The 19,571-nt window shown below is 46.0% G+C and overlaps 1 protein-coding gene across 4 annotated transcripts; it reads left to right on the forward strand.

Annotated features, from left to right (window-relative positions):
* The first annotated feature begins 140 nt into the window (after positions 1-140).
* On the forward strand, positions 141-19,135 carry LOC135234732 (transmembrane and coiled-coil domains protein 2-like). Of its 4 annotated transcripts, none has more exons than XM_064299616.1 (7): positions 141-1,741; positions 3,818-4,330; positions 7,177-7,530; positions 11,270-11,308; positions 11,523-12,130; positions 15,686-15,821; positions 16,511-19,135. In XM_064299616.1, exons 1-7 carry the CDS (start codon positions 1,538-1,540, stop codon positions 16,808-16,810), a joined length of 2,154 nt encoding a protein of 717 aa, XP_064155686.1. In that variant the 5' UTR covers positions 141-1,537; the 3' UTR covers positions 16,811-19,135. The 4 variants fall into 4 exon arrangements, with proteins under 4 accessions (XP_064155686.1, XP_064155687.1, XP_064155688.1 ...); XM_064299617.1 differs by having other exon boundaries at positions 11,270-11,284; XM_064299619.1 differs by lacking the exon at positions 141-1,741 and adding an exon at positions 2,873-3,273.
* Positions 19,136-19,571: the final 436 nt, after the last annotated feature.

The raw sequence follows: 19,571 nt of genomic DNA on the forward strand, positions 1-19,571 counted from the left end.
AATTTTGTGATTGGCAACAATGACCCGCCCTTTTCTCTCTGATGTAGGTGAAGTTTCCCACCCCTATCTCTGCAACTCGCCTTTGATTGGTCCTTAAACGTCACAAAGACTATATATCTATATCAAGATGTTAGAATTCACATACTCTTCAGTGAACGTTTTCCTACAGTTACTACAGTCACCTGAGAATGGCACCGGACCATCTCAAAATCAGGAAAATTATGAGGATCAAACGGGACAGAATGCAATATCTCTGCTGATTGAGAGCATTAGCAATGAGTACTGTATTAACAAAGCAATGGTTCTGCGGTATTATAGAGCTGAATGGTGGGGCAACCATACTTGAATAAATATTTTGTTCTATGAAGAGCATTGGATTGGATATTAACAAAGGCAGTGTTTTGATAAGTAATATTACAGCGCCAGGATGATTGGTCTTTTCCCCCCGATGACATCCTCTTGGCAAAATAATTTCTTCCCATTTGAGACCTGAATACAACACCAGCACCGCAACTCGCAGTTTTGCTAGCAGGTCCTTTTGGGTGGATGATGCTTAACACAACTACAGCGGAATATAATTTATTAAACAAAATATAGTTAATGACAGTGGAGCATGTCAGAAAGCAACATGTTCTTGGATTCTTTTGGGAGATAAATGAGCTTAGTTCGCTCATTAAATAAACCTAGCGATCCTGTCGCTTTTTAATAATTGATGAGGTGTGAGGTGCCTCGCTGGATTTCTGCCTAGCTTGCCTTGTTCAAGCTACTGGGGTTTTTCTTCAATAACGCATTTAGCAGACTAGTCTAGTCTAACTAGACCGTTATAGTCTACAGTTAATCGCCGTAACCTCCTGCTAATCTTCAGATAGAGAGCATTTGTGTGCGCGTTCGTCGTTTTATTTTAGTTTCTCGGGTCTAGTTTAATTTTAAGGTTAGACTAGCACATTGCCTAACTAATATCAACAGCTACAAGAGCTGTGGTCAGCTGGCTAAAGCTAGCTGGGGCGGTACTCAGACAGATACCGTTATGTTTGCTAGCTAGCTAATCACATTGTTTGGTTTGTCCGGTTCTGTAATACGAACTACTGTTTTCAGGAAAGGATGCTAGTTAGCTGGTCGGTAGTTGTGTCCCCTGGAGGAAGGGCTAGCTAGTGAAAAGTTTTTTTTGCTAGCTGGCGAATCTAGTAGCCTGTTGGCACCTACCTTAAGCAACTAAGCCACTTAATGTAGCCAGACAATTTGTAATGTCTGCCTGTCGTAACCAGCGATATTATTATTATTGTATGTAGACAGATGCTAGTTGCACATCATACCTGTCGCCATTTCAGATTGCATGCATTTTATGTTCTTTATCAATAGGTTGCTAGCTAGCTAGGTTTGTGTAGGTCGATCGCTAGCTGTGATGCTGAGCAGTCTAGCAAGGCGTGTCGAAGCCAATATCTGTGAGAAACTCGACCTTGTTGAATTGACGTATTTGTTATAGTTATCCTTATCTAGCTAACAACGGCATCTTAGCAGCCTGAACAAATAAAAGAGGATGAAACGTTGCAAATCGGACGACTTCACCTCGGTTGTGGACACCATTAACCCGACCGAGGGTAGGGCTGGAGATGAAGAAACGCCGAGTGTGTTTATCTTGGAGGTGAAACATGGGGACAACCCGGGGGGCAACCCCGATTTAAGCAGCACGGCCCCGAGTCAGCATACTGCGTTGACGAGGAGTAAACCACCCGATTTAAAGGTATTTTCTTTGCTTCTGCATCCATGCTGTGCATTGTACGTGGGAGTAAAGGCGTGGTCCCTGCACCGCAATATGCGCAGGACAGGTGTAACCTTGTGGATTTTTACACGCGTGAGGAACAGTCCAGCCTTACATAAATTGTGGTCAGCGTTTCCTCAAGACTTTGAAATTTAACGTGCATTAAACGACTATAACATTTCGTGAGAGTAATTAATATACACCTTAGTCTGGTACATAGCCCTAAAATAGTTAGGGATTTGGGAGTACCTAGAGACAGTCCGATTTTCTTATGCACTGTGTTTGTTGCGAACGTGCAACGTAATTTGTGTAGTTTTGTAATTGCTCCAGAAATGTTGGTGGTTTCATTGTTCGTTTTGATGTAGTCTACACACTGGTGTCATTTTCAGACACCTCAAGTCGAATGACGTCAATAGGAACTTGACTGGAAACTATGGAGGCATTTTTGTGCCAAAGTGGAAATGAAAAAGCAAAGTCTGTTTGGTCTAAATAACGCGCTAACTTTTAGCGAGGAGTATATAGACTTGCTTTTTCATTTTTTAATTTGGCACACATGTAAAATGAAAAATCAAACAGAATATCCGCAAGTTGATTGATTTATTTTTAGTGTGCTCAAGTGCTTTGCTTTTCGGTGTTCTATAAACTGCATTTCCTGCTCACATTTGCATGTCATTTGAATTACTTTTCCTTGTTTGAACTAATTTTTTTCCCTATGCACTGATCTGTCAGTACACCTGACAGGGATGGATATGGGGTGGTGTCTACAAGAAGAAAGTTGCCCCCCCCCCCCCCCCTGCACAACTCTTGCAGTCCTTTGGGTGTCTAGTTGAGACACACAACCACATTGCACACACTCAGAGATTATAACCACATTGCACACACTCAGAGATTATAACCACATCTGTCATCCTGTATGTTTTCACTCCAACTCTAACAAAGCACACCTCATTCAACAGTTAGAGCACGGCTGCCCAACCCTGTTCCTGGAGATCTACCATCCTGTAAGATTTAACTCCAACCCTAACAAAACACATCCTCATTCAACAACTAGAGCAGAGCTGCCCAACCCTGTTCCTGGAGATCTATCATCCTGTAGATTTTCACTCCAAACCTGACAAAGCACACCTTACAGCTGGGCTGCCCAACCCTGTTCCTGGAGATCTACCATCCTGTAGGTTTTCACTCCAACCCTAACAAAGCACACCTCTTTCAACAGCTAGAGCTGGGCTGCCCAACCCTGTTCCTGGAGATCTACTATCCTGTAGGTTTTCACTCCAACCCTAACAAAGTACACCTCATTCATCCGCCACAGATCTCATTGAGCTGCTAATTAGTAGAATCAGGTTTGCCAAATTAGGGTTGAAATGAAAACCTACTGAATGGTTTATCTCCAGGAACAGGGTGAGGCAGCCCTGCTCTAAGGGGTCTAATAGTGCACCATCAATGAAGTACATTCCAAACCACTGAAGTTGTACTGGTGTCCGCTGTCATCTCTACTCAAAGTAGAAGTAAAGGTAGTTTCAGATATTGCTGGTTTTCTTTTCTTTTTCTTTTTTTTTGGCTTTATTTTAGCTGTAGTTCCAGTGTAGTGTCACATTGCAAGTACTTTGTTACTATGCATACGCGTTTTATATTTAAATAATTCATAAAATGCCTCTAGTTTCTTCTCTGTTCAGACTGGTTTCATCTTAGTTTCACAGAGGATGGGGGAAAAAAAGCTATTTATTTTTTTACCTAATTGGACTCAAAAATGAGAAGCCACCTGCGCAATGGTGAATAGGTTTAGGTTATAGGTTAAAATGAGGTGCAGTATTATTCTACTTTCTGAGCCAGTGTGTGCAGGAAACCTTGCAGAACTTTGGGTGATGGAAGTCTGGTGTGACTCTCCTGTTTATAAGCTTTATTCCGTCTTGCCTTCATTTAAAAGTATGTTTCAGGTTTAATACCTGCAGAGGCTGAGGCTGATTAGCTCTCGGGCTGTGGTTCTGTGCCGTAACATGGCTTTGTACTGAAACACGCTTTCGGTACTGAATCGTGGTTCTGCCTCCAATTGCGCAGAAGATCCAGCAGCTGTCGGAAGGCTCCATGTTTGGCCACGGGCTGAAGCACCTGTTCCACAGCCGGCGACGTTCCCGGGAGCGCGAGCAGCAGAGCTCCCAGGACTGTGGCACGGGGGCGAGCCGGGCCGGGGCCTGCTCCGACCACGAGTCCGCGGACGAGAAGGAGCGCTCGCCGGAGATGCACCGCGTGTCCTACGCCGTGTCCTTGCATGACCTCCCGGCGAGGCCCACGGCGTTCAACCGTGTCCTGCAGCAGATCCGCGCCAGGCCCTCCATCCGCCGGGGGGCCAGCCTGCACAGCAGCAGCCGCCGGACCAAGAGCAACCCAGCCGCCGAAGGCCCCAAAGGGGGCAGCCCCCACCTGGCGCGCCGCGGGGCCCAGGAGGCATCGCTTGGCTTGGGCCCCCAGCACAGCCGGCCCCGGTCGTCCTCCACTACTGACACTGCCCTGCTGACCATCGACCCCACCCTGCAGTGGGGGCCCGAGGACCCCGACAGAGCTGCTGAGAAGGTAAAACTGTGGGGAACTGGAGATACAACAGAGCTAGGACCTTAGGGTGCAATTAGAACCTTGGGGCAGGGCTAGAACCTTTGGGTGGAGTTAGAACCTTGGTATAGGGTTACAACCTTGGGGCAGGGCTAGAACCTTTGGGTGGAGTTAGGACCTTGGGGTAGAGTTAGAACATTGGTATAGGGTTAGAACCTTAGGGCAGGGGTAGAACCTTGGGTGGAGTTTGAACCTTGGGGTAGGGTTAGAACCTTGGGATGGGGTTAGGACCTTGGGATGGGGTTAGAGCCTTGGGATGGGGTTAGAGCCTTAGGATAGGGTTAGAACCTTAGGGTGGAGATAGACTAGACATAAAAGCCTTAAACCCAATTGATGAGCTGCAACTGACAACTCTTTCCAGCATTTAAAAACTGGCCACCTTCCATCAGACAAGTTCAATCTTGCTTGCAATAACAAGCGCCAGCATCGGATCTGAGACAGATAGGTCACACTGCTGCAACTCCTCTCTGCAACAGTGTATAATGGTCAGATAGGTCACACTGCTGAAACTCCTCTCTGCAGCAGTCTATAATGGTCAGATAGGTCACACTGCTGAAACTCCTCTCTGCAGCAGTCTATAATGGTCAGATAGGTCACACTGCTGCAACTCCTCTCTGCAACAGTGTATAATGGTCAGATAGGTCACACTGCTGCAACTCCTCTCTGCAACAGTCTATAATGATTTTGTTATGTTGCATATCTTTGGTCTGAACTGGGCAATTAGGATGGCGTTAGGAGGACTTAAGAACAGGAAGAGAACCGTATGATAGGGAGAGAACCATGAGGGTGGCAACATGAGGACGTGGTAGGAGCCTCAGATGGGAACTGTAGAACAATGGGGGTGACAACATTATGATAGAGAGAACATTAGGAGAGGTGAGGGGGGGCCTGACGGGGCACACTCTGATTATTAGCAAGCGAGCTCGAACCCAGAGGCCGATAAGAGAAGCTCCTTGTGAATGTAAATGGCTGGTACAGTGTGATGTAGGTGTGAAATGAGGTGCACTCTTTTATTTTTGTGTTTTATCCTCCCTGCTGTAATTATAGGAGGATCTCTCCCACACAGGCTGTCAGTGACGCTGCTCTGTTCTGCGGCTTGGCTTCTGTGCCTGGGCAGAATTAACATTAAGTGAAGCGTTTCATTTGGAATCCGGGCCTTTTCTGTTATTTCCACAGAGTGTTTTTTCATGCAAGTGAACTGACAGCAGGGCTATTTTGAAGCAGTTGTTGATATAAGGTAACAAAAAAAAAACTAGATTTTCTAAAATTGCATCAAATAATTTTCTAAGCTTTTCTGCAATTGTGAAACTCAGCTACCAATTCAGTTTTTCCTTTTAAATCTAAAGCTAGTGCCACCTCATCTGGCCTTAAACGCAACTGTACACATTCTTCCTTAAAACAGGGGCTGTCACACATACCATTGATTCACTGTTTCACTTGAAAATGAATTTTAGGCTAGTCAGGGAAGTGAGGATAAAGTAAAAATGTTTATTTTCTGAATCCAGTGGTTCCAGCAGTCAGTGCCCTTGTTAAAATGTTCAGCACTCTGCATACTGAACACAATCAAGTGCTAGAACCCTTAAGATAGAACATTTAACCTACATATCAAATATATTTTATGTGATTTAATTATGTGATTTAATTTAATAAAAATGATTGAAAATGACAATTAGCAATTAAATGGCCAAATCCGTAGATAGATTCAGTCTACAGTAACCATGTGAAATCGACTAACAAGTTGAAACAAACTGTATCAGGGCTTAAGATTAAATAATTTATTAAATAAGAAGCAGTCGATCAGAATAATGAACTGATATCATACATTCTTTATTGAATGTAGGCTCACTACTTATAATTTACCAAACAGAAGACATTAAACAAGACTTTAATTAGAATCTACCGGAAAAGAGAGAGTCCGATTAGCCAGAGTATTACCCTCTTCCAGTTTCAGCGACACAGGAACAAAAGGGAAAAACTCCAGAAAAACTCAGATGTAGTGAACACACAACAGAGGAATCACTACCAGAAAAAGAGGAAAACCCTTCTTCCCCAAGGCTCCATAAACAACTGCATCCCACCTCCTGAGGTCAGCATAAATACCTTACCCAGCAGCTGGAGGGTAGGCCATGTTTGCCCTCATTGAGTGATGCTCAGTTAGGTGAGGTAAAAAAGGTGGGGGGTAGGGGGGTGGTGTTAGGGGGTGTTAGGCTCATTTATGACAAGCACTGGCCTATCTAAAAGCTGGCAGTTTACTTATTAATTAAGGTGCAGTCCTGCCAGTGGTCCAGGTGTCTTGGTGCGGTCCTGCCGGTGGTACAAGTGTCTTAGTGCGGTCCTGCTGGTGGTATAGGTGGTACGGGTGTCTTAGTGCGGTCCTGCTGGTGTTGCGGGTGTCTTAGTGCGGCCCTGCTGGTGGTACAGGTGTCTTAGTGTGGTCCTGCTGGTGGTACTGGTATCTTAGTGCGGTCCTGCTGGTGGTACTGGTATCTTAGTGCGGTCCTGCTGGTGGTACACGTGTCTGAGCGCAGTCCTGCCGGTGGTCCAGTTGTCTTAGTGCGGTCCTGCTGGTGGTACAGGTGTCTTAGTGCAGTCCTGCTGGTGGTACAGGTGGTACAGGTGTCTTAGTGCGGTCCTGCTGGTGGTCCAGGTGTCTTAGTGTGGTCCTGCTGGTGGTCCAGGTATCTTAGTGCGGTCCTGCTGGTGGTCCAGGTATCTTAGTGCGGTCCTGCTGGTGGTACAGGTGTCTGAGCGCGGTCCTGCCGGTGGTCCAGGTGTCTGAGCGCGGTCCTGTTCCTCTCCTGGCTCCTTAGCTGGATAAAGGCGAGATGAGCACGTTGTGCCTCCCCCCGTCCGCCGGCCACACGGGCTCGGACGGGAACATCAGCGGGGACGCCCCGGACGCTCCGGACCCCCAGCGCACCCGCGCCGCCCTCCAGCACCTGCAGCAGAAGGTCCTGAAGATCACGGAGCAGGTGCGCGTGGAGCAGGAGGCGCGCGACGAGAACGTGGCCGAGTACCTGAAGCTGGCGCACAACGCCGACAAGCAGCAGGCCGCCCGCATCAAGCAGGTCTTCGAGAAGAAGAACCAGAAGTCGGCGCAGACCATCGCCCACCTGCACAAGAAGCTGGAGCACTACCACAAGAAGCTGAAGGAGATCGAGCAGGTAAAGTCCACCTCCTGCCTGGTCCGTGCTCACTGGAATTTTTTTTTTTCCCCCCCTTCTTTTGCTAAGCCCAGGGGTTTGTAATGAATAGTAGGTGCTGATTTTGTGTTTTGCGAGTCCAGATTTGGTGGCTTTCAGTGTATAATGTGGCAATTCGACAAAACTCTTGTAACTTACTAGGCGTAGCAGACGCTTCCCCCCTGAGCCCAAAGAGGTGCATGCTGCTGGTAGCTGCAGAAATCTTGCATCCGGAAATCCTGCGTGAAGCCACATGCACAACAAAAATGGATTTCCATGTGATTCATGAGCAATTTTGACCAGACTATTTGCCAAGATAAAGTAATTCTGGAATTAAGCTGTCATTTTTTAATATGGGGAGCTTAACAAAAAGAAAAACATTTTGCAGCTGTCTGTAAAAAAAAAAAAAGAACCATGTGAAGCAGTGATGTCATTGGGATGCAACCCCTCTTCTCATTGAAGTGAATGCAGGTGTCTTTTAAATAAGAAAATTATGTGTATTGGTAGCAAATCTTTTGTTTTCTGTATGTTTCTGACGTTGCAGTTGCATTATTTAAGACATAACTGAAGGTTTGGAGCTTTATTTTAGTTTAATCTGCACCGCAGCCTCTAAATTTTCCATTATGTCCATTCTGAGGAGGAGTTATACCTGGGTGGCAGCACTGTTTTCATTTTTTACATTTTCTTTGCTGTGGGCTTAAGTATATACAATATGTGATGCTTTAGTGATGAGATGCATGGTGCTCCTGGAATGGGATTCATTTAATGCTATCTTCATTTCCTGACTCCAAAATAGTGATTTAACCTCTCCTCTGTGCTAACAGCTATGCATAGAAGGAGGTGACTGCTTTTCGCTAATAGTGTGACTCTATACAAATCGCTATCCATCTTGGTAGACATGTACATGCCTCTGGCTTGTGTAGCCTGCATAGACATAATTGTGTTAGGACCTTAAAACTGCTCGGTGTGCAGTAGTACGAGTCAAAGAGGAATGCCAGGCCAAAGCGAATGCGGTTTACTGTACAGTTTGTTCAATAATGGCGACAGACAATGGTGTAAAATGTATGTATTTGAATGGCGATGAAGTGCATAAGATTGTGTTGACGACTCTCCCCAGACTATTCCACTTTTCCCTTCATATATCCAAAGATCGAGAAAAAAGTCATTAAATACAGACAAAATCATAACAAAAGAGTACATCAATGGTCCTGCTTGTGCTATCTCTGTAAACATATCACACCGAGTTAACCTTTGTATCTGGCTGGGCGCTGACCCATTGACATCAAGATCTTTAGTCAGCACCCTACATTATTAATATTAGTACAACAAATGAAGTACTGATTTTGGCTGGAGTAAACTCCCCTTTATACCAGAAAGGGTTCCAAAAGGCTCCTCTGTCTCCTCAGAGGAACTCGGCTAGTTCCAGGGCTCTTTGTTTCGGTCTGGAGGCTCTCACACTTTTCACACCTACCATAGAGGTTCCGTAAATAACCGAAAAGGGTTTCCCTGTGGAGAGTGTGGAGGTGTGGGGGAAGATTGGGTGGGCGAGCGCGTGCACTTTATGGTTGTTTCTGCTGTATTTCACAAGCCCACCGTGTAGCGAGCTGCCAGGTCATGTTCTTTAACGGAGTTTATTTGCTGCGATGAGTCACAGTGCGTTTCTGTAGCCCTTCCGGCTGAGGGATTGAAGGGGTGAGGAGTGGGAGGGGCTGGACTTCACCCTTTACCATAACTACGCCTGCCTCTTCACTTAGCCATAACTACCCCTGCCTCTTTACTCATAGCCATAACTACCCCTGCCTCTTTACTCATAGCCATAACTACCCCTGCCTCTTTACTCATAGCCATAACTACCCCTGCCTCTTTACTCATAGCCATAATTACCCCTGCCTCTTTACTCATAGCCATAATTACCCCTGCCTATTTCCACTTAGCCATAACTACCCCTGCCTCTTTCCTCTTAGCCATAACTACCCCTGCCTCTTTACTCATAGCCATAACTACCCCTTCCTCTTTACTCATAGCCATAATTACCCCTGCCTCTTTCCTCTTAGCCATAACTACCCCTGCCTCTCCACTTAGCCATAACTACCCCTGCCTCTTTACTCATAGCCATAACTACCCCTGCCTCTTTACTCATAGCCATAACTACCCCTGCCTCTTTCCTCTTAGCCATAACTACCCCTGCCTCTTTCCTCTTAGCCATAACTACCCCTGCCTCTTTCCACTTAGCCATAACTACCCCTGCCTCTTTCCACTTAGCCATAATTACCCCTGCCTCTTTCCGCTTAGCCATAACTACCCCTGCCTCTTTACTCATAGCCATAACTACCCCTGCCTCTTTCCACTTAGCCATAACTACCCCTGCCTCTTTCCACTTAGCCATAACTACCCCTGCCTCTTTCCACTTAGGCATAACTACCCCTGCCTCTTTCCTCATAGCCATAACTACCCCTGCCTCTTTCCTCTTAGCCATAACTACCCCTGCCTCTTTCCTCTTAGCCATAACTACCCCTGCCTCTTTCCTCTTAGCCATAACTACCCCTGCCTCTTTCCTCTTAGCCATAACTACCCCTGCCTCTTTCCTCTTAGCCATAACTACCCCTGCCTCTTTCCTCATAGCCATAACTACCCCTGCCTCTTTCCTCTTAGCCATAACTACCCCTGCCTCTTTCCTCATAGCCATAACTGCCCCTGCCTCTTTACTCATAGCCATAACTACCCCTGCCTCTTTACTCATAGCCATAACTACCCCTGCCTCTTTCCTCATAGCCATAACTACCCCTGCCTCTTTACTCATAGCCATAACTACCCCTGCCTCTTTACTCATAGCCGTAACTACCCCTGCCTCTTTACTCATAGCCATAACTACCCCTGCCTCTTTCCACTTAGCCATAACTACCCCTGCCTCTTTACTCATAGCCATAACTACCCCTGCCTCTTTACTCATAGCCATAACTACCCCTGCCTCTTTCCTCTTAGCCATAACTACCCCTGCCTCTTTCCTCTTAGCCATAACTACCCCTGCCTCTTTCCTCTTAGCCATAACTACCCCTGCCTCTTTACTCATAGCCATAACTACCCCTGCCTCTTTACTCATAGCCATAACGACCCCTGCCTCTTTCCACTTAGCCATAATTACCCCTGCCTCTTTCCACTTAGCCATAACTACCCCTGCCTCTTTCCTCTTAGCCATAACTACCCCTGCCTCTTTCCTCTTAGCCATAACTACCCCTGCCTCTTTCCACTTAGCCATAACTACCCCTGCCTCTTTCCTCTTAGCCATAACTACCCCTGCCTCTTTCCACTTAGCCATAACTACCCCTGCCTCTTTCCTCTTAGCCGTAACTGCCCCAGGCCTGTCTGCGCTGCTGAAAGGCTGCTAGTCTGTTTTTGGTAGTGGAGGTATTGCGCTGGTGCGTTCAGAGCCCGGTCTCAGGCGCTCTCAGGATATGGAGGTGTGATGCAGGGACGTGAGCGCAGCCACCTACACCGTTCTGCCTCAGTCGGTGCATCGCTGCGCAAGGATGTTTCTCCCCTCAGGGTAACAATAGCATGCTGTGGGTTGTGGATAACAGCTTCTGTTACTCATCTGTCTTCTCCTCCTCCCTCGTTCTCATTTTCTCCTCTCTCACCCCTTCCTTCCCCTCTCTTCCCCCGCCTCCCCTCATATGCCCTCCATTTTTTTCTCTCTTCCCTCTCTCTCCCTTCCTCTTTATAGCCTCAAACACACACTGTGAATATTACCGAAAAATCATATGCAAGTCCCGTTAAAGAGAAATAAAATAACAAACGTCAAAGTAAAAATCAGTCCTAAATGGTCACGTAGCTCTCTTCTTTCTCACTCTCTTTCTCTCTTCGTATCTCTCTGTCTATCTCTCTCTACTGCCTCTCTCCCTCTCTCTTTCTCTCCCTGTCTCTGTCTCTCTCTCTCCCCCTCTTCTCTCTCTCTCTCTCTCTCTCTCTCTCTGTAGAACGGACCCTCCCGGCAGCCCAAGGACGTTCTGAGGGACATGCAGCAGGGCCTGAAGGACGTGCGGGCCAACGTGCGGGCGGGGATCAGCGGCTTCGGGGGCGGGGTGGTGGAGGGGGTGAAGGGAGGGGTGTCGGCCCTGTCCCACGCGGCCGTGGTGTCCAAGCCGCGCGAGTTCGCCAGCCTGATCCGCAACAAGTTCGGCAGCGCCGACAACATCGCCCAGCTGAAGGACACGCTGGAGGACCCGCTCCCCGAGGACACCCCCCGGGCGCTCAGCGGCAGCGCCACGCTGGTCTCCAGCCCCAAGTACGGCAGCGAGGACGAGTGCTCCAGCGCCACCTCCGGCTCGGCCGCCGGCAGCAACTCGGGGGCGGGCGCCGCCGCCGCCGGCCTGGGGGGCCTGGCCCCGCCCGTGAGCAGCCCCAAATCCAACGCGCTGGACGCCCACCACCACCACCTGCACGGCTCCTGGGACGTCCTCCTGGAGGAGCTGCGCCAGATCAAGGCCGGCCAAAGCAACCTGGAGGACGACATCGAAGACATGAAGTCCCAGCTGCACAGCGACTATTCCTACATGACCCAGTGCCTCCAGGAGGAGAGATACAGGTACGGGCCCGAAACACCGTCGGTGTGAGCTGTTATAAAGGTTCTGTCTGTCTGCGTGAGCTGTTATAAAGGCTCTGTCTGTGTGAGCTGTTATAAAGGCTCTGTCTGTCTGTTTGAGCTGTTATAAAGGCTCTGTCTGTGTGAGCTGTTATAAAGGCTCTGTCTGTGTGAGCTGTTATAAAGGCTCTGTCTGTGTGAGCTGTTATAAAGGCTCTGTCTGTCTGTTTGAGCTGTTATAAAGGCTCTGTCTGTGTGAGCTGTTATAAAGGCTCTGTCTGTGTGAGCTGTTATAAAGGCTCTGTCTGTGTGAGCTGTTATAAAGGCTCAGTCTGTCTGTTTGAGCTGTTATAAAGGCTCTGTCTGTCTGTGTGAGCTGTTATAAAGACTCTGTCTGTCTGTTTGAGCTGTTATAAAGACTCTGTCTGTTTGACCTGTTATAAAGGCTCTGTCTGTGTGAGCTGTTATAAAGGCTCTGTCTGTCTGTTTGAGCTGTTATAAAGGCTCTGTCTGTCTGTGTGAGCTGTTATAAAGACTCTGTCTGTCTGTTTGAGCTGTTATAAAGACTCTGTCTGTTTGACCTGTTATAAAGGCTCTGTCTGTGTGAGCTGTTATAAAGGCTCTGTCTGTCTGAATGAGCTGTTATAAAGGCTCTGTCTGTCTGAATGAGCTGTTATAAAGGCTCTGTCTGTGTGAGCTGTTATAAAGGCTCTGTCTATCTGTTTGAGCTGTTATAAAGACTTTGTCTGTGTGAGCTGTTATAAAGGCTCTGTCTGTCTGTGTGAGCTGTTATAAAGGCTCTGTCTGTCTGCGTGAGCTGTTATAAAGGCTCTGTCTGTCTGTTTGAGCTGTTATAAAGGCTCTGTCTGTGTGAGCTGTTATAAAGGCTCTGTCTGTCTGTTTGAGCTGTTATAAAGGCTCTGTCTGTCTGTGTGAGCTGTTATAAAGGCTCTGTCTGTGTGAGCTGTTATAAAGGCTCTGTCTGTCTGTGTGAGCTGTTATAAAGGCTCTGTCTGTCTGAATGAGCTGTTATAAAGACTCTGTCTGTTTGAGCTGTTATAAAGACTCTGTCTGTCTGAATGAGCTGTTATAAAGGCTCTGTCTGTGTGAGCTGTTATAAAGGCTCTGTCTGTCTGTTTGAGCTGTTATAAAGGCTCTGTCTGTGTGAGCTGTTATAAAGGCTCTGTCTGTCTGTTTGAGCTGTCATAAAGGCTCTGTCTGTCTGTATGAGCTGTTATAAAGGCTCTGTCTGTGTGAGCTGTTATAAAGGCTCTGTCTGTCTGTATGAGCTGTTATAAAGACTGTCTGTTTGAGCTGTTATAAAGACTCTGTTTGTGTGAGCTGTTATAAAGACTCTGTCTGTCTGTGTGAGCTGTTATAAAGGCTCTGTCTGTCTGTATGAGCTGTTATAAAGGCTCTGTCTGTCTGTGTGAGCTGTTATAAAGGCTCTGTCTGTCTGAATGAGATGTTATAAAGGCTCTGTCTGTCTGTGTGAGCTGTTATAAAGGCTCTGTCTGTGTGAGATGTTATAAAGGCTCTGTCTGTCTGCGTGAGCTGTTATAAAGGCTCTGTCTGTCTGCGTGAGCTGTTATAAAGGCTCTGTCTGTCTGTGTGAGCTGTTATAAAGGCTCTGTCTGTGTGAGCTGTTATAAAGGCTCTGTCTGTGTGAGCTGTTATAAAGGCTCTGTCTGTGTGAGCTGTTATAAAGGCTTTGTCTGTGTGAGCTGTTATAAAGGCTCTGTCTGTCTGTGTGAGCTGTTATAAAGGCTCTGTCTGTCTGTGTGAGCTGTTATAAAGGCTCTGTCTGTCTGTGTGAGCTGTTATAAAGGCTCTGTCTGTCTGTGTGAGCTGTTATAAAGGCTCTGTCTGTCTGTGTGAGCTGTTATAAAGGCTCTGTCTGTCTGTGTGAGCTGTTATAAAGACTGTCTGTTTGAGCTGTTATAAAGGCTCTGTCTGTCTGTGTGAGCTGTTATAAAGGCTCTGTCTGTCTGTGTGAGCTGTTATAAAGACTGTCTGTTTGAGCTGTTATAAAGACTCTGTCTGTGTGAGCTGTTATAAAGACTGTCTGTCTGTTTGAGCTGTTATAAAGGTGCTGTCTGTCTGTGTGAGCTGTTATAAAGGCTCTGTCTGTCTGTAAAGAGCTGTCTGTGTGAGCTGTTATAAAGACTGTCTGTCTGTTTGAGCTGTTATAAAGGCTCTGTCTGTCTGTTTGAGCTGTTATAAAGGCTCTGTCTGTCTGAATGAGCTGTTATAAAGCCTCTGTCTGACAGAAAGGTCTAGAACAGACCTGTAAAGATAGACTGGTGTAACACAGGTGTACCACAGACCAGTGTAGGACAGAAAGGTGTAGGATAGACAGGTGTAGGACAGAAAGGTCTAGGTCAGACCTGTGAAGACAGACATGTGTAGGACAGATGTTAGGCAAGCAGGTGTAGAACAGGTGTAGGATTACCACCCAGCACCCAAAACTGACAGAAACAGAAGTGGACCTTCTATTGCTACCCTGTTTTTATCTTTAAATCTTTTTGGATTTAGTTTTGGGAAAGTAATGCATCTCAGGTATAGCTGTTTAAAGACAGGTTAGCTGTATAGTGACATTTACTTTAGTTTAACTGGTTTTGTTGGATTGAGGAAAAACAAAAGTGATGCTGTACACGCCCACGGTGATGCTGTACACCCTCCCAGTGGTGCTGTATACCCTTCCAGTGGTGCTGTATACCCTTCCAGTGATGCTGTACATTTCTCTACCATCCAGCTACATCTGCTGTCTCTTGCATTTCCTTGTTTGCTTTTCGCTCAGGCCCTGTTGAGGTTGAGAATAGTCCCCAGCCTGTGGTATACTGACACCTGACTCACACTGTTACTCAGCCAGCACTTACCACGTGGAAGATAGCAAGCAGGGTTGAGTAGGGAAGAATATGTAATGTTATACACCCCATAAAATAACATTTAATAGTTATTATTTGGAAAGAAATGTGTCAATTCTTCAGTCTGTTCATTTGTCTGTGCACATATTGATCATCAATGGACCTTCTGTGCCTTCTTGGTAATATTGCACTTCTGTATTCCTGAGATTAACACTGATACAGCTCAGTGACTGTACTGTAATGTAAATCACTCTGGATTACAGCATGTGCTAAGTGTCTGTACTGTAAATCATTTAGGATTAGAGAGTGTGCTCAGTGACTGTACTGTTGTGTAAATCACTCTGGATTAGAGAGTGTGCTAAGTGAGTGTACTGTAATTTAAATCACTCTGGATTAGAGTGTGTGCTAAGTGAGTGTACTGTAATTTAAATCACTCTGGATTAGAGTGTGCTAAGTGACTGTACTGTAATTTAAATCACTCTGGATTAGAGTGTGTGCTAAGTGAGTGTACTGTAATTTAAATCACTCTGGATTAGAGTGTGTGCTAAGTGACTGTACTGTAATTTAAATCACTCTGGATTAGATTGTGTGCTAAGTGACTGTACTGTAATTTAAATCACTCTGGATTAGAGTGTGTGCTAAGTGACTGTAATATGTGTAGCAGAAATGTGAGATCTTTCTTATTCTTTAGGTACGAACGCCTTGAGGAGCAGCTGAATGACCTGACGGAGCTGCACCAGAATGAAATGAGCAATCTGAAGCAGGAACTCGCTAGCATGGAGGAGAAGGTAGCGTACCAGTCATACGAGAGGGCCAGAGACATCCAGGTGAGCCGCACCAATGGCTGAAGCAGCTGCCATCCGTAATATATGACTCTTTATTCCTGTAGGTGATCCATTATTAATGTCTGTCCTAGGAATGGTAACCTTGTAAAAGCATGTGCGCATGTATGCATGTATATGTATTTTTATGAAGCTGAAGCTAATGTGTTTGTTTATATGTATGTATGTATGTGTGTGATTGTGTCTGTGTATTTATATCGAGCTCAAACTGATATGTGTGTATGTAGCTGATGTGTGTTTGCATGAGTGAAGCTGAGGTGCATGCATGTGTATGAAGTATGTGTATTTTTATGAGTCTGAAGCTTATGATATATGTGCATGTAGGTGTATATGTATGATTATTTATCTGTGTGTGTGTGTGTGTGTATAAGTAGCTGGTGTGTGTGTGTGTGTGTATAAGTAGCTGGTGTGTGTGTGTGTATGTATAAGTAGCTGATGTGTGTGTGTGTGTGTATAAGTAGCTGATGTGTGTGTGTGTGTGTGTGTGTATGTATAAGTAGCTGATGTGTGTGTGTGTGTATGTATAAGTAGCTGATGTGTGTGTGTGTGTGTATGTATAAGTAGCTGATGTGTGTGTGTGTGTGTGTGTGTATGTATAAGTAGCTGATGTGTGTGTGTGTGTGTGTATGTATAAGTAGCTGATGTGTGTGTGTGTGTGTGTGTGTGTGTTTCAGGAAGCAGTGGAGTCGTGTCTCACGCGCATCACTAAGCTGGAGCTGCAGCAGCAGCAGCAGCAGGTGGTGCAGCTGGAGGGGGTGGAGAACGCCAACGCCCGGGCGCTGCTGGGCAAGTTCATCAACGTCATCCTGGCGCTCATGGCCGTGCTGCTGGTCTTCGTCTCCACGCTGGCCAACTTCATCACGCCGCTGATGAAGACGCGGGAGCGCGTGGCGGCCACCGTGCTCCTGGCACTGGTCCTCTTCTGCCTGTGGAAACACTGGGACTTTGTGGAGGTGTGGCTTCTGCCCAGCTGAGCAGCTGGCCCCGCCCCTTTCCCCTCCTCGCTCCCGGTCTCGGGTGAAACGCTCGCGCTCGGGGCGCCCGACTGAACCGCCGAGGCCGGGCGGAACGTGGGACCGGCGGCCTCGCCCGAGAGGGACCGGCTAGCGGGTCGCCGCGGCGGTCGGCCTGGACGGGTGTGTGCGTTCTCCTCCCTTTCGCGACGGCGTGCCTGTGAGGACCGCTCTGGCGTAAGCTTCTTTTTGTTTCGAAGACGTGTGGTTTTGTTTGTGGCCATGACGAGCCGTTTGTTTTTTCGCCCTATGAGAGAAACGGGATCAGGTTTCATTCCGTGGGAACGAAGCCTTCCTTCAAGCTGCTGCAGTAGGCGCGCATGTTGGTGGGTCCAAGCGGAGCGATGTTGAAGATCGAGATGATGATGAAAATGAAGATTGCCTGATGTAATGGCTTCCTTAGCTACACTTCTGTGTGTCATCAAGGATTTAAAAAGAAAAGCAAGTTACATGCACCAACTCTGACGGAGCTATAAGGTGAAATTTATCGTATTTATAAAAACAAAATGTATTTACATGAATGCACAGACAGTAATTTAAATGGCCATCAAAATATAAATCACCAGAATATGATTAATGTGGTTGTCAGATTTCGTTTTTTGGAATTTGGGAGAATACGCTTTGTTATCAAAGTGCCGTTTTTGTGCAGTTGGTTGGGTAAGATACCCTTTTAAAACACGTTATTTCACAGGGCTTTCTATACTGCCTTTATGTCAATGCCTTCGGTGGTAATAATACACAGAGGTCATCATGTAGTAAGCTGCTCATTAAATAGGTAATGTCCAGAAATAAGTACGTCTAGCGTGATGTGTGGATCTACTAATTACCAAGCAACCATTGGATTATATTAACCAGCATTTTTAATAATAATAATAATAATAATAATAATAATAATAATAATAATAAATAAAATTCATTATTTATAATTTATTGAACCAGTTCTTATTATAACTCAGTTCTTATTGTTGTTGTTGTTATTATTATTATTGTTATTATGGATTTTATCCTATAAATCACATCATGCTACTCCCGTAGTGTGTTAAAATGAAGGAAATAAATGTACGTAATCCAGCACTCTTACTGGGTTGTTTTTATTGACAGACGCACAGCCCCACGTCGGGCACCTCACTGCAAACGGATAGCTTAACGCGTTTCTGTTTCTGCCAGCCTGGGTACGTGACGTAACGGAGCTCGAGCTGGAACTTGCACGTCAAGCATTCGTAATGCTGGTGGCATCGATCCGGTCCGGTACCTCCTGGCTAGCTGCACTGGGTCAGCACCACTGTGGTCAGGGTCGACCGTAACAGAGTGAAACGACCCCGATGAGACAGCTGAGTTATATGTCTGACCACTGGGGGGCGCTAAGTCCATCCTTTCTGAGTTTTTAGGCCTCCATCCAGGCGATCAGCAGGAACCTCTCTGGTGTAGAATCACTCTGCCCTACCTGGTACACTACAGTCCCTCTCTGGTGTAGAATCACTCTCCCCTACTGGTACACTACAGTCCCTCTCTGGTCTACAATCACACCCTCTACTGGTACACTACAGTCCCTCTCTGGTCTACAATCACACCCTCTACTGGTACACTACAGTCCCTCTCTGGTCTACAATCACACCCTCTACTGGTACACTACAGTCCCTCTCTGGTGTAGAATCACTCTCCCCTACTGTTACTGGTACACCACCAGTAATGACTATTGCAGCCCTAAATGTCCAGATTGGGGAAAATGGGTGTTGTTCGAGCAGTTTCCTGTTTTTAAGAAAAATAATGGGGTTTATGGTAAAAGGAGGCTCGGAAGGTCTTATGAGATTTTAAGGATATCGAAATATATCAGCCAAATTTTTGGTCAAAATTTTTTTTTAGTTCTTTAAATATGGGGAATTTGGTGGATCAGTTGGGAGAAACCAGTCTCTTGGGGGTTGCGATGGAGAGTATGTAAATTCCAGTGGTCTGATTTTTTGAATATGCAAATTAATCTGTGGAATATATCTCTATTCCAATGTCTAGTTTCCATTATGTGTGGAACCTGAGATTCTAACTGGTTGTCATGGTGGCTGTTTTGATTTACACTTGAGTTATTCAGGTTTATGTACGGTATTTGATTAGCTGTGTAATTGCATAGCCCAGCAAGGTTGAGGCGTGTGCCAAGGCTAAAAATGACACTGAAATGTAGTTCATGACAATATTCTGTTATGTACCACTTTAAATGGCAAAAAACAAATGTTCTGTTATATGAATTCAATAAAGGTTTTGAAATGTAGAAAGGCTAAAAAATAACTGCACACATTTTCAGTTTGGTTCTGTTTGTGACATACAAAAAACTAGGGGTGCATTCAGTCAATTTCAAATCAAAATGTCAAATCAAGTCCACAACCATTACCATTAAGTACCCCACTGCCAGGCTGGTGTTCAAGACACAGGCTACTCACTACAGAGTCTATAATCAGTAAAGGAAAGGTGAGTGAATAATCCGTATGAGAGAAATGAATGGGCAAGTGAGTGAATCAGTAAGGTAGAGGTGAATGGGTGACTGAGTGAATTATCAGTATGGGAAAGGTGAATGGGTGAGCGATTGATCAGCAAGGGAGAGGTAAATGAGTGAGTGAGAGAATTATCAGTAAGGAAGAGGTGAATGAGTGAGTGAGTGAATGAATAATCAGTAAGGTAGAGGGGAATGAGTGAGTGAGTGAGTGAATCAGTAAGGTAGAGGTGAATTAGTGAG

The sequence above is a fragment of the Anguilla rostrata genome, chromosome 11 (genome assembly GCF_018555375.3).
Source record: "Anguilla rostrata isolate EN2019 chromosome 11, ASM1855537v3, whole genome shotgun sequence".
NCBI lineage: Eukaryota > Metazoa > Chordata > Actinopteri > Anguilliformes > Anguillidae > Anguilla > Anguilla rostrata.